The sequence below is a fragment of the Monodelphis domestica genome, chromosome 2 (genome assembly GCF_027887165.1).
Source record: "Monodelphis domestica isolate mMonDom1 chromosome 2, mMonDom1.pri, whole genome shotgun sequence".
Taxonomy (NCBI): domain Eukaryota; kingdom Metazoa; phylum Chordata; class Mammalia; order Didelphimorphia; family Didelphidae; genus Monodelphis; species Monodelphis domestica.
Genome location: NC_077228.1, coordinates 407,753,711 through 407,769,107, shown reverse-complemented (window position 1 = coordinate 407,769,107; position 15,397 = coordinate 407,753,711). Strand labels below are relative to the sequence as shown.

At 30.9% G+C, this 15,397-nt stretch overlaps 1 protein-coding gene across 19 annotated transcripts in view; it reads right to left on the bottom strand.

Annotated features, from left to right (window-relative positions):
* The window catches only part of EYA4 (EYA transcriptional coactivator and phosphatase 4), a 378,081-nt gene that overhangs the window by 67,069 nt on the left and 295,615 nt on the right, over positions 1-15,397 (bottom strand). For 14 of the 19 annotated variants that reach the window (XM_056818816.1, XM_056818809.1, XM_056818808.1 and 11 more), the window contains 4 exons: positions 7,905-7,997; positions 3,060-3,126; positions 1,106-1,248; positions 821-964 (listed from right to left, as the gene is read on the bottom strand). In XM_056818816.1, the coding sequence (XP_056674794.1) occupies positions 821-964; positions 1,106-1,248; positions 3,060-3,126; positions 7,905-7,997 (447 nt within the window). The remainder of the gene's footprint in view (positions 1-820; positions 965-1,105; positions 1,249-3,059; positions 3,127-7,904; positions 7,998-15,397) is intronic. The other 5 variants (XM_056818821.1, XM_056818822.1, XM_056818823.1 and 2 more) reach the window with 2 other exon arrangements.

Genomic DNA, 15,397 nt, shown 5'->3' with positions numbered 1-15,397 from the left:
CAAAGAGACAGACTGAAAACAATTTGTTTTTGTTGAATCAGACTGACATTTTTAGATAAACTAATTGTTGAATTGAGAACTGAATAGAGAAATAAGTTTAAAAATAGTATTTCTAAGGTTTAAGATTCAAAAATGACATCCAAAAATTTTTTTTAAATCTCTTTGTAGCAATATTTCCACTCTGCCACCATTTTCTTTTTTGCCACTACCATATAATAATCAGAATTGCTTTCTCTAAAGAAAAGAAGCTCAAAGAGATTAAAGTCAGCAAAACAAAAATCAAATGTCATTTATATAACAAAGATACAGTTGAATATTTGTGAAAAGAATCATTTGTAAAAATCAACTTATCAGATATTACTCTATGGATTAAATGATTTTACATGGGAAAAAATAAGTTCTAAAACATCAATATTCACTGATTAGTGTAAAAATTCACTCAAAATTGCTAATTCAATTCGGGAGTTAACAAAAGAGCATCTTGGACATATTAATGCTAAAAATAATTATAATTTCTCTTATGAATATTTTAGAGAACCACAATGGACATTGAAGGTGTTGAGTGAATGTTACCACTGATCTGAAGTCAAGACATTACAGGGTAATGTTAGGTACATTTAACTGAAGTTTTCATTTTAAAATTTTAGAATAGATCAAAAGGTATATTTAGAGCTTTTCTTCATTTTCTATTTGTTATTTGTCTTATGTGATGAACTTTTGCAAATAGCATAGAAAAATCTCCTAACACTGTAGACTGCATTTCAAGTCTGCAACCTACAAAGTAGTCATTTTCTATAGCATTTAACAAATAGCTACTCACCTGGCATTTGGTAAGAATAAGGTGTTTGGCCTGGCTGGGGGGTAGAAAACCCTGGACTGTAACTGAGGCACCCCGTCTGTAGTGGTGACTGGGTTTGTGAAAGTCCACTTTCTGTCTTGATGCCTGGCAACATCACACCTAAATCTGGGTGAATAATCAACATTCAAAGCAATTTAATAATTAACTTATTAGAATCCCCTGTTGCAGATGGCACAAGAAAATAAAATGACCAATGAGAAGAGTTTCCCGCTTATAGAGAAAGTACAGAAATAAGATGCAAAATACCGTAAGTGGGTAAGCTGTAAGGTTGTCCTGTCTGTGAGTAGGCTGTGTACACTGCTGGCTGCTGCATTCCTGAATATTGAGTCTGTCCAGCATAGGCAGACATTGTTTGAGCTGCTGGTGTAGAAAGAATGTGTGGATAGGGCCTAAATATCAGAAAAATATCATTACTGTGGTAACAAAGACTGTATGTTCATTAAGATAGCTTATCAACTTTTAAATAAGAAAACCTTTTAAATTCCAAATCGGAATCTGTCACCCTATCCATTATTAATTGTATATTTTGTGGTGTAGTGGATAAAGCAGTGGACTAGGAGTCAGATGAATTAAATTCTAGTCCTGGCTCAATCACAAATGAGTTGCATACCTTTGTCAAGTCCCTGAATCTCACTAGCCTTCTCATCAAAGTACCTAGTACTCACTGAAAAAATGGAGTGACTGGACTTGATGATTACTAAGCTACTCTTTAAGGCTAAGATATTTTTTATTTAATTCTTAGAATCTCAAATTACTTATTTCAGTCTGGATCAAGTTTCATGGTATGTGTTCAGGAAGTAACACCATGATTGGCAATGACTTAATAATTCTAGCTTGCATAGTATATTATTTACACAAAAGAAGAAGAAGCTGATGAACAGGTTGAATGAGACCTTCATAATCACACAGTGTAATTCCTTAAATGCTTCACACTATTAAGATCAAAATTTGATTCCATTGAACAACACACCAAATGTTAGCCAAAAAGCCCAAAGCAACACCACTGTAAATTTTAATTAGCATATTATTTACCTATAATATTAAAACTATATGCCTTTTCTTTTGGTTAGAGTCATTTTATAATTTCTAAAGAAGATCATAATATGAAGATATTCCAATTTTGAAACTGCTTCAGTTTTCTTTAAAATCAAAACTAGCATTAGTTGTTTATATCAAAATGTGCAATGACATAAATAATATAAGCATGGCATATACAATGGTTGTATATAATCTCTTATATGGAGAAATATAAAAATTATATGTATTTAACTTTAAAAAGTAATATTAATCTTTAATTTTGATAAATTACCTCAAATAAGGGCATATCTAAAAGTCTTATGGAATGAAGTTGCATGCAAATGTCTAGAGCAATGTATAACCCAAAAATCTATTTCTCCTAATTTTTCCATTCCCTAGGTATACATGCAACTGAATACTTGAAGCATGAGACAAAAGAAAGGCAAAAAAGTTGAATTCCAATTTATTCTGTTCCCCCCATAAGGTAATGACTCTATTTAATTATGCAATCCTTCATACCTAAGAAAATGACAACTTTCATTTGCCTATATTATTACTTCCTTAGAAAATAGTCATAGTGAATTTACTCTGATATATTACTCTGTGTGTGTGTGTGTGTGTATGTAAAATCTAAAGCTTGGGAATACAGTTATTTTCAGAAGAGTCTAGATTTATCTCCTAATTAGTGTTAAAACTTGGTTTACGTGGAAATGCCAAAATAAGTTTGGCAAAGCAATTATAGACCTAAAAAATACAAACTGTCCTAAGAGAATAAAGCATAACTCAAAATTTGACTCAATATTTCAGTCCAATATTTTTAATCAAGTTACTCACCAAGATGTGAATAATTCAAACAACTTGTAACTGTGAAGATGTTTATGCTTGCTTAAAAAATGTCTTTAAATTTAACTGATACAGTAAGCCACTGTTGAATCTGCTTTTGTAAAAAAATAACTGAATTATCTACCTGAATTTATTGCTTTTCTTAGGACAACAGGGGCATTAACATTTCTGAAACAACTGTATGTATCCATATTTGCCCATTGAAAATTGGGTGAACTTTCATCTTTACTTAGTCTACCAAAAATCTGTTATTTATAGTTGACAATTTGAGATTTTTGAAAAATCATAAAATAAATTCTGGTTATTTGCTCTGATATACCTGACAAAAGTGATCACTTACTTGGAGGGATACAATTGTGGAGAGTACTGATGTGCTGATCTGGGACTGTAGCCACTACTCGTTATTACTGTAAGACACAAAAAATAATATATAAAAATTTGCAACATAATTACATCTTGTTAAGATAAATTATAAACATTTTAGTGAAATAATTGTTACTATTTCAGTTTATATTAGCAAATTTGGTATTTTAACTATCAATGCTTTGAAATTTTATTTTGACTCCTTAGTTTTTAACACTAATGCTGAATGCATGTACCCAAACCCCCCACTAAGCTTCTCTCTTAAAGAAAAAAATGTTTTCTGAAAACAATGACATGGACAAATCATTTTAAGTTAATAAAGATTTCCATGACAGCAAGCTCTTGAAGTTTTACAATTTGAAAATGCTCTAATTTACCACAAGCATTGAGAGTCTCACATGCATATCTTTGCCAACATCCACTCAAATTAAAGTTTAAAAATGTTAAACTCTTAATGTTCAAATTTTGAATTAGTTATATTCAATTTTACCTTTTCATTTTAATCCATTACCTAGGAAATTCACAATCTAAAATAGTGAAAAGCATCCTTTAGCCATAAGCACAGCTGTAACATTTTAGTGTCACATTTTCAAAATCAGAAGTACAAACTTTTAATAATATAGCAATAGCCACCTTTACCATGATATCTCTAACCTATCAAAGGGAACTTAAAGAAGAACTAAAAGTGGGATAGTCAGATCTTATTAACATTTCATCCAGGAATACTGCCTTAAACTGGATTAGTTCCAACAGTTTGGAAGTTTCTCTTTCCTTTAACCATCTGTCTTGACTAAGACAGATGTATTCCAAATATATGTACACTAAAGTGTTGAACCAATCCCTTCAGAGCAAATCCATACTGGGCAAACATACAGAGTGTCTTTATTAGGCCATCTGCTGTTCATTCACTTTTCAAAAAGATTAAAGTAGTACACAGTGTAGCACTGGAATTACTTTAGTCTAATCAATCATAGTTATACTTCAAAGTACTAAATCCTTCCTAAGTTGTTCATAATAATACTAGAACCAAACCTTCAGAATTGTATAAGTGACAAATAGGTTTAGGGTCCTAACTATTTTATGAAACATGATATATTTCTACATCCAAATATCATTAAGGCCCCTTGTGATCTATTGTTTTATAAGAATTCAGAATTTAACAGGTTTGAAACATAGTTTTACCTTTGTGCTCTGAATCTTTAAAGTATATTTTAAATAGTTTACAAAGCAGTGATGCAAAAGATATCCTACCAAGAACTCTGAGTTTTATTTGAAAAATAAGCAAATGTTGGTCAATGATGTTTTGAATTAATGGGAACACTTTCAGCAAAATAACCACATTATAAAAGAATTTTTATGCAAATCAAAGTAAAAGAACCATTACATTATTCATGTTCTTGAATTTTAAGTACCTGAAATACTTAGGTTTATCAATTCATGTCTTTAAGAATAAAAAGCTGTGTTTATCCTAAGGAAAGTACTTTATAAATATCACATCATAGCATGTCATGGAAAATTCAAATCTCACTTATTTGAGTCACATGGGGGATTTCAACCTTCGTTTAATTATACCTCTTTTTTTATTATTATACCATTTTTTAACCAAAAATATAAAAAGAGAAAATATTATTATACCTGCTTCTCTTAATGGCTAAACTTGGTCAAGCTTGAATTTTGTGTTTTAAAATAAGCTTTTTTTTTCAGCTTTGGGAAACAAAGTTTTATTACAAAGCTGTGGTAAAAGATAGATTAATATACCTTTAACAACAGCTAAGTGAACTTTTCTTTTTTCAAAACAAATCATCAGTAATAATGGTAGGGTTATTTATGTACACAAATATGTATGCCACAGAAATCCTACATAGTAAAATTAGACAATGTTGCCATTCTTTCCTTAGTTTGCAAATGTGGACACCATTATGAAAATGCTACCATAGCAGTACAAAGACTCATATCAAGAAATACCTTCAATGAGAATTCTTTTTTGGAGCCTCGGCTGCTATTGTTTCCCCTCTAAGGTTATCTTCCACCTTCTCTGTAAGGATCTATATGTGTCTACATATACAGGCATTTACTCCCCCATCACAGTATAAGTTTTTTGAGGGTTAGTTGTGTATTAGCTTTTTTGTATCCTCAGTGCTTAGTCATGTGCCTCAGCCATAGTAAAGATGTAATAACTGCTTGTTGACTGGTTGATTGACAAAAATCCTAATTATTTTAAAAACTCTATCTTAAAATATACAAAGTATCATCAGTTTCACTGTTTGTGATCAGAATAGTTAACCGTTCTTTTACTTCAGTTTAAAATATTTACATGTTAAATGTGATTAGGTGGGTGAAAGCTATCTTAAAAAATTGCGAACAGATTTTGTTCTATTTCATCAGAACATGAGGATATAGAAAACAAAGACATAAGGTTAAAATGATTCTAAGAATGTGACTTTTTTATCAAAACAAAAGTCTCCTCAGATAAGTTGTTAAACTTGGGAGTACACTCAGATAATTTTGCCAGCAGTGCGTATCACCTTAAAAGAGTTTCTTCATTTTACATTTTCCAGGCATCAGTCCTGGAATATTGACCATAACTCTCACTTTTTTTTGACATTGTCATTCCTTGCCATCAAACAAAGCCAATAACACTTACCACCCAACTAACATATTCTGAAAATAAATTTAATAAATTCTTTATGGTATATCCAGCTTTGAATGCAGATGTCTTACAAATGAATTAAATCCTAGCTCCATTACTTAAAAAGGTGTATGAACATGGAAAATCCACTGAACCTCTTTGTCATTCAGTTTCCTCATGTGTAAAATGGGAGTTATACTTGTGATTCTTCAAGGAGGGGTTATGAGAAATACTATTTTCAAATCTAAAATAGCTAAGTAACACCAGATTATAAAGGTGAAACATATACAAGCAGTGTGTGTCAAATATGATGAATATCAGGTTTTAAGGTATCATAAAGTCATGTACATTTTTCTGTTTATTATAACATGATTTTATATAGAATGAAATAACAATGAAAAGGATCAGGTTAAGGAATCAGGAGACCTCATCCTCATAATAGACAATTAGTTATACACCACTACTGACTTTACCCCTGAGACCATTTCTTCCTTTGCAAAGTGAGTGTTTTTGATTACTTGATTCCCATCTAATAATTTATATTATTGTATTGCTTTATATTATTTTAACTGGCTTAAGATACTATTTAATTGCATGAGCAGTTCTATAATTTTCTCTCTTCTTTCCTTCAGTTTATTTATGTATGTAATTGCTTTGCTGTTTATATACACTAATGTTTTTGAGTAGTAGAAAATGCTAGATTAATTGCTTATTGAGGTCATAGGAAACATCATGGATTAATATATAAATAACATACTATTTGCATATATTCTCTATTTCTGTGTTTAAACAAAATTTTCATTGATTTTATAGTATCTGCTTTTAGTGCATTTTGGGGTTCTAGAATTTTCTTTTGGATTCCTAAAAATAACAACAGTATCTAGCATTTATTTAGTATTTACAAAGCACTTTAAAACAGTCTTATCCCCATTTTATAGAAGACAAAACTGAGGAAAATAGAAGTTAAATGTTTTGTCCAAGATCACACAAGTAGTAAATGTTGGAGGAAGGGCTGACCTCAAGTTTTCCTAACTTTGTGCCCAGTGTTCTGAGAAAGTTAAGATAATCCATGTAGAGCAATTTATGGTGGAAAACAATAAGTCTAGAGAGAGGAAACCTACTGCTCATAGGGTTTCTGCCACTACATAATTAATATAAATTTGGATGTGTTTAATGAGTCTCCATTTATTTTGATTCTGAAATTTGAGTTATATCATTTATATGCTGTAGCAAGAAAACTGTTATTAAATTATTTATTTTGAAGAATATGCCTAAGTTTACATAACTAAAAGCATATTGCATTTTTTAAAATCACACACAAATTACCATATAAACATACAAGCCCATACAAACATATATTAAGCACCCACTGAAATCCTGCAACCTTAAATTTATGTCAATTATCCTAGACAATGTAGAAGAAATCCATTCCTGCCAGAAGCAACTGAATGAGTAAAATATTTTAACTTTTCTTTGTAAAATTTTTGATGAAATCAACTTACTTACTAACCTGCTGGAAGTTATATAAGAATTTACACTTAAATGAGCTGATGTTTACAGTTATACTATTGTTCTCCATGATGCAATAATATTAAAGGTAGCACTATCCAATTTAATGTGCTAATGCAAGCAACATGTGCTTTCCTGCAGTCCATTAACCTTTAATACTTTTCACTCAGCTGCTTACAAAGAGGAATTTGAAAAAAAAAGTACGGAGGAAACGAGGTTATTTAGAAAGAATCAAATGGATAATTTTACATTCTGAGTCATGGATAGAAAGCAATTTTTATATAATTTAACTATCAATGCTGGAGGGATAAAGTTTATGACTAGCACAACCCACTTATTAAATTAATTAAATTTTATGTACAATAATCATCACCAAAGCCACCTATGACTATTTCATTTTCATGAGTTTCATTGTTAATTTTTAAAAGTTATCAAAAATACACAAAATTCTATTTTAATTAAAATCTTAATGTAGAACCAGGAATAATTCTTAAAAACATAGTTTTATAACTATTAGTTTCTCTTTAAAAGGGAACTTTTTCTTTTTTTATTTTGTAAAAGTAACATTTATGATTTTGAGTATTTTAAGAGCTGCTGCTATAGTTGTGTTTATGAGCTTATTCATAAGAAAGGATGATAATTATGCCAATGTGTACATAATAACACATGAGCTTAAGGCTTTACCTGACCCAGTAAAAGTGTCAAGCGCTCCATCTCCAGTTGTTGTGGTTGTTTCACTGTTGTTCATGGGCTCTGTTTTGACTGCAAGAAGAGACACTATGTAGAAGAATAAGCAGACATGAGTTTTACTTCTAAAGGTTTATACAAGATCTCATCCCAGTCTGACAGTGAGATTTTTCTAACTAGCATGTGCATGCAAAGAAAAAGAAATAAGAATTTGATACAGTCTTATTAATTCATCTTCTAAAGCATGCATTTATGTGTAAAGTTTAATTTAAAACACTTTGGCTAAACTAATTTCCTCAAGAATATGGCTTTAAAAGACAGCTATTTAAAAATAAAAGAGAGCCATTTAAAAATAAAACAAAATTACATGCAGTCTGCTTCTTAGCTCAACTCTTGACATACTGATTTTGCAGGTAAGAGATTAAAGATATATTTGATCATTTTGCTCTCTATTTAGTCTGACTCGTGATTAATAGATCTAACAGCCTATTCTTTGGTCTTTCCAACAAGACCATTAAAAAACATAATAATAGAACAAGACAATGTACAATATTGAACTGAAGACTAATGTGTCAGGTAAGAAATGATATTCTATTTTGTATCACTATATTTCCTATTACTAGTAGAGACTAAATAATTACAAAGCTTAATGACAAATTCCAAATAATGATGTTTAGATATAATATAAAATTGTGCATATATTGGTACGTCATTTCTTTATAGGGCATATGATTGAGAAATTTCTGATATTTTTTATTATTTCTGAATTATTAGTGTTTGCAAAATCACTATCATTGTAGGATATTAAATTTCACCAATTATCAGCATTATCAGTTATATTTAGTGGAGAGAAATATTAAATCATATATACATATAGTGTTGAAGTATAAAGATTATATCATATTCTTCCTATTGTAAAAAAGATCCTAGAACATGTCAAAGCAGAAAGGGTAGAAACTGAATTGTTTATGATTGATTTCTCTTTTAATATCTCTTGAGATCATTGTGTCACAAAGTGAATAATGTAGTCTAGCAGCAGCAACAAACTATGAAAATGAAAGGTGAGAAATAGCTGAATATGACCAAGTACATGGAAAAAACATGCAAGGTGCCATTGTTGACCATAAGATGAACATATATCATAATATTCTGTTAGAAAATTAATAATAATGGTATTGCACAACAACAATTAGGTAAATTTTACAAAGAATAAGAAATATTCAGATAAATACTCCAGTCCAAAGAAAAAAAAAATTGACCTGTAATTTGAGTGGCATGGAATACTTGTAGAAGATTCTGCCTATGTAGCTACTTTATCTGACTAATAGCACTTCTCCAAACTTTCTCTAACATGGCAATGAAGATGCCTTCTTCCTTTTCCACAAATTTTCTGTCTCTTTTTATGTATTGTCCTCCCCTTTAGAATGTAAGATTCTTGCAGGAAGGAGTTTGCTTTTCTTTTTGAGGGCAGGGATCCAATATTTGGGAACAAAAGAAATTTAAATTTTGCATTATAATGATTAACTTTCTTATCTTCACTAAAAATTCAAAAATGCTGAAAACACAGAATACATAGTCAAGAAAACTTTCCGGACCATGGAAATTTTTTAATATTAGAAAATAAGGATTTTTTTTATAACTTCATGTTGGGATGTTTACATGGATGTCAGATTCATCAAGTAACAGTTTAAGTGTGATTCTATCTACCTCAATGTTGAGATTTCCAGTTAACTAATCTTTTCAGTTATATGGCTTAAGTCTGTGGATGTACACAGATAGATACACATGTGGAATGGCTATTTTCTTTGATACAACACATTCTTTCACCATTGTGACATAAAAACACAATATGTGATTAGCAAAACCTGGTCAAGAAATGTTACCCAGGAATTTTACATTTTAGCCTTCTTTGGATTTAGGCAAAGATGTACAGCATATCTGTACAAGAAGATAGCGATGTTTTCCTATTTCAAATGGGTATCAATGAGAATTAATGTTTCTCGTTTTCTGCAGAAATAAAAAGCTTCCAAAATGAGTGAATGGAAATTTCCATTAATGACATGTATATTAATTTAAAGGTGTGAGTAAGAAAAATCATTTATGGCAATTAGACTTATTTTATATAGGCATACCTTATCCTTTTATGGGGCTTAAAAATCCAAAAGTAGCTATTTCATTATACTTTCTTTCCAAACTGTACATTGCTCAAGTACTCATTCTGATTATAAGATATATCTTCCAAATCGTCAAGATTATATATAGTGAATAGTTTTCGGTGAAAGATTCATTATTACATGGAAGGGGATATCTGTGGATATAATATTAAGTAGTAAAATATCAAGATATATTCAGTGTACTGAAATTTATATGTCTTTAAAAATTATGAAAATATTTTTCGTTGCAGCTATTCATTTGTCTTTTGAAATGTAACACAACTGTAGGATTAGAAAAAGATTATCTAACTCTATTCCTTTCTTTAATAAGTGGAAATATAAAGTCCAGTCTAAAATTATCACAGATATTTAGCATCCATGATGACTTTAACATGGGTTGGGGTCTGAATCAGTTATATTGTCAAAGAAGAACTATTTTCAAAACAGTGAAACAACAATCTTAATGAGAAGATTAATGGTAGAGTTGGGGAAGGAATTCTTTCTTTCCATCTAGGTTGAAGTATGTCTATAAAATCCTTTATGTTTGTTTAGATAGATAGATAGATAGATAGATAGATAGATAGATAGATAGATAGATAGATACATGTGTTTGCATATAGGTGTATATATATGCATGTCAGTTTGTGTATTTATCTATTTTTTATGATGTAGTTATAGGTATCTTCTGGGAGGGAGTTGTGGGACATGTGTAGTCTATAAGCATGCTCAGTTTATGGAAATTTCTAAGTGGGAGTGACTGCAGATCCTGCTTCTGGAAAAATTGTAATGTAGAATAGAAATGTCTCAGGGAGACTGTGGAGCATATATTGCCTCTCTAACTGATTTCGACATGCTAATTAAATAGGTAGGGGAAGCCTTTATTTCAATTGGCTGCATAGTCAGAGTTATTGATGCATTCCAAAAGAATTGAGTCAGTCTCTTTGTCTCAGTGTCTTGGCTGCTGTGATAGTTGATTGGACTTCTTGGCCAATGGCATCTGGTTAGAGACCATGCTGTAGAAGGAAAGGTCATGAGCACTCACTATGGAGATAGAAATCCAGCCTTCTTAAATGGGCTTTGATCATTGGCCTCTGAATTTAGTCTTTCCCATGTAGGTGAAAGGATTGGAATTTCCAATCTAATGTGTTTTTAATGATTAGGAGAACAAGTATGTTCCAGCATCCCAACTTACAGTTTTGTAGCCAGTTCAACATTAGTCCTCACCTAATCATGACTGACTTTTAGGAATGACCTTTGGAGCCTATCAGAGCAGTAGCTGAGATAAAGACTAATCTAACAGCAATTCTCTAATTCTCTCCCCACCCACCCCCCCAGCCCGGGAACTTGTATTCTAACTGAGAGAAAAACATACCAAAAAACCTATTTACCTATAAAATAAATACTATGTAAATACATAGTCATCTCAGATGAAATTGACTTGGGGAGTGGGGGGAGGGGGTGCTGATGGCAGCAATAAAAAATCTCTTTAAGAAGGTAGGAATTGGTATATGTCTTGAAAGAGGCCAAAAAAGCTAGGAATTGGAAATGAGGGGGCAAAACACTCTAGGAATAGAGAATAGAAAGTAAATAAATGGAATGTCATATTATGAATAGGGCAATGTAGTTAGATCATAGAGTAAAGGGGGCAAATGAGAATACTGGGAATGTATGCAAGGACCAAATTGGAAATTACTTTAAATACAAAAGAGAGGATTTCATATTCCATCCAGCAGGTAACAGGGAGCAACTGGAGTTTACTGAGTAGGAGAGGGTGACATGGTCAGATTGGCATTTTAGGAATATGACTTTGGCAGCTGAGTGGAGGGTAGACTGGAGCTGGAGAGCAAAGAGATCAATTACAAGGCTCTTCTAATAATCTGGGCATGAGGTGATGAGGGACTATAGAATGAGAAGAAATATGTGAATGGAAAGAAAGGGACACATGAGAGAAATTTGACAACAAATTGAATATAATGGGTAAGGGCAAATGAATAATGGACAATATCAAGATTGTGATACTAGGTAACTAGAAGAATACTGGTGGCCTTAACATTAATAGGAGAGTTGGGGAAAGAGGAAAGTATGAAGCAAGATAAAAGCAAGATCTCTTTTGAACATATTAAGTTTGAAATGCCAAAGTGGCATCTGATTTGAAATGTCTAAAAGGCAGCTTGTGATGGGGGACTAAAGCTTCATAGAGTAATTAGGGCTAGAAATATAGATCTGGGAACTATTTGTATAAAGATGATGGAAAATAATTAGTGTTGCAAAAAGAAAGGAAGAAAAAAATTGTTTAAATGCTTTTTTCTTTCATTAGCTGAATTATTTGATAACTACTAGGATACAAGTTAGTTTTAAACTTGCAACATCAATAGCTGATACAAGGTAACTATAATTGTTTTGTTTTCAGTAATTGTAAACATGCAAAGCAGCAAAGCAACCTAGGAGAAAGAAATCTTCTTAACTCATTTTTACCAATGTATACCTCAAAAATTATATCTATGGATATTCTTTCATTTAACCTTTTCTGCAAATTTTATTAAATACATACTTCCCTTGCTTTTTTTCCAAAACTCTATACATACTCCAATTCTATAAACAAATAAGCTCCATCTTTGTTCCTGGAAAGTGCATGTTAATCTACTACTCTATGACTCTCCATGACTTCATTTACCTTCCCTGTAAACTTGAGACTGAAATATTACTCCCTGGACATTGATCCTTTAAATATAAGGTTCTTTTTCATTAGAATATTAGAATATAAACTCCTTCAGTTCAGGGACTATCTGCCTTTTTATAAATCCTTACTTTCCACCTTCCAACCAATATTGTGTATTGGTTCCAATGCAGAAGAGCAGTATGGGCTAAAAAATGGAACTTAAGTAACTTGCTCAGTGTCACATAGCTAGGAAGTGTATGAGGCTACATTTGAACCTAGGATCTCTAGGTCCAGCTGTAAATGTATATCACAGCACTTAGCTTAGTGCCTAGCACATAGAAAACATTATATGAATATTTTTCATATATTCATTTATTAATTATACATTGGTATATTTCAATCACAGAAAATTATTCTTTAATTTACCCAAAACATGACATTTTCTAATTTTATCTTACTAGAAATATGCAATAAGACTCATCACATTTGTATTTTGTATGTTGTGAGTTCTCTTCTTAATTTCCATTGTGTAAGAAAATGCCAGTTTTAAAGATTACAATGTTTTTCAAACATTGAAATATTTCCTATGTTCATGTTGTAAGGCAAATTCTAGTTGTATAACAAAAATTTTGATTTTTCTGAATTCAGATTTCTGAAAATTCTGAAAAATACTGAACTGAAAGTTGGTTTATCTAACAAACCAATTACTTAATTTATCAATAAGACAAACATAATTTTTATGACCATAGAGTAATAATGAGTTTGGGGGCAACTGAACAATTTTGTAGGTTACATTTTGCATATGATAAAAAAAATGACTGATTGAAAGATAACTCACCATAATAATTTCTGAGCAAATCATGGGAAGAGGAGATGCTGTACATATTAATGCAGCATGTGCAGTACTACATACAAATTCTCTATGGATAGAGCCATCAATTTATACCACATTTTCACTGTCAACCAGCACCAGTTTTGTAGAAAGCGAGTTAACATGAATGAGAGTCTAGGCCAGACAAAAGTGAATTGGTCAAACCAATTTAATATAGCCAGATGTTCAATTTTAGTGGAAGGGGGAATCATTAAATCTATAGACTTGGTTAAAGTTGTATCTTTTCATCTAACAATCCCTTTAGCAAACACTAAATTTCACATTTTATATTTTCTTCCTCCTCCTTGAAAATCATTTTAGAATAGTCATATTGACATGGACACATTCTGCTTAAGTTGTCTTTCAAGATGAATGGACTGCAAAGACAACTTGCCTAATCTGCAAAAAAAAATGCCTCTTCTGGGTATTGTAATCCCACATTTGGATTCATTTATTTACTTTTTAGTTAGTTTTTTTTTTTAATCTCTGGAGACCCAGGATTAAATTGATCTGAGATTTCAAGTTGATTGGATTAGTCCCTATATAATTTTCCCATTGGACATCTACACACTACAAAATTGCAATGTGTCATATCTAGCAATCTTTGTTCTGAAGACTTTTCTAAATTCAGTTTAGTAAAAATGGTTGCACTATGTATCACTATATCAGAGTCATAAATAAGTCTTTATTATGAATGGTCTTAATCACTAGAATAGCCTATAGTTTGTTTGTTAGTTTTTTCCCAAGTTGAAATTTTTTTAAAAGCTACCTTACTCTTAGGTATCTATGAGTATCTAGTTAATTTTTTTGTTTCAAAAATAACTGTAAAGTTTTAAATTTGATATCAATCTAAATGATAAGAAAAATTATGATATTATAAATAATATTTATACAAGAGTATTAAGATATTCCTGAACTTTAAAACCATTGGTCCTACTGTCCTTGGATTCATTACTTAGTTCAAAAAGCCTACTATGTAAGGCACTATCATTTTCTGCAAGAAAAAAGTATTACATTCCAGATATTTCCTTGAATGTTAAGGTTCTGAAATACTCTATCTCTCTTGGATTTTTTATATTTAAATCAGAAAAAGGTACATTTTTATTTTTACATTTTGAACTCCCTCCTACCATTTCAAAGTTAAAAAAAAAATTTGGGTCACTGTCCTGAATACATTTACTGATGTATTTGAACAGTAAAAAGTGATCAGTTATTCATTCTGACACCTCCCAGGAAAGTCTCATATGAAAATACTTTTCAATAAATATGAGTTTTTGCATGCAGTTGTGCAAGACAAATTATTTTTATTTAATTGACTTTTCCTATATTTGAATTAATGTTTTGTATTTTAGTGGTTTTATAAAGGGAAATGCCTGAGAAAAACTAATTAATGAAAAAGTGCTGACAAAAGGATAATGTTTTAAAAATAAATTCAATTATTTACTATGTCCTTAATGGCTCTGAATGAAGACATGAAAATTCTTTCATATATAATAAACAAAATTCAGTCTTTAGGTAATTCTACAGGAAGAAGTTATTTAAGGACTTGATTTATTAAGAGAGGTCGTTAATTTAGTTATTGACTTAACAGTAAGTAACTAAGACAGAAGAGAGAATTGATCACAAGGCATGTCTTTTTAATTGCATAGTTTTTTTTTCAATTATAATGCAAGATACCAGTAGTATGATTAGTCATTTTATTTATTTATACCTCAACTGATTGTGTAAGAACATTACTGAAAACCTTTTAAATATTCAAAAAAATTTACTAAAGAAACTTTATCTTTATCTTTCCCAAGATAATAAA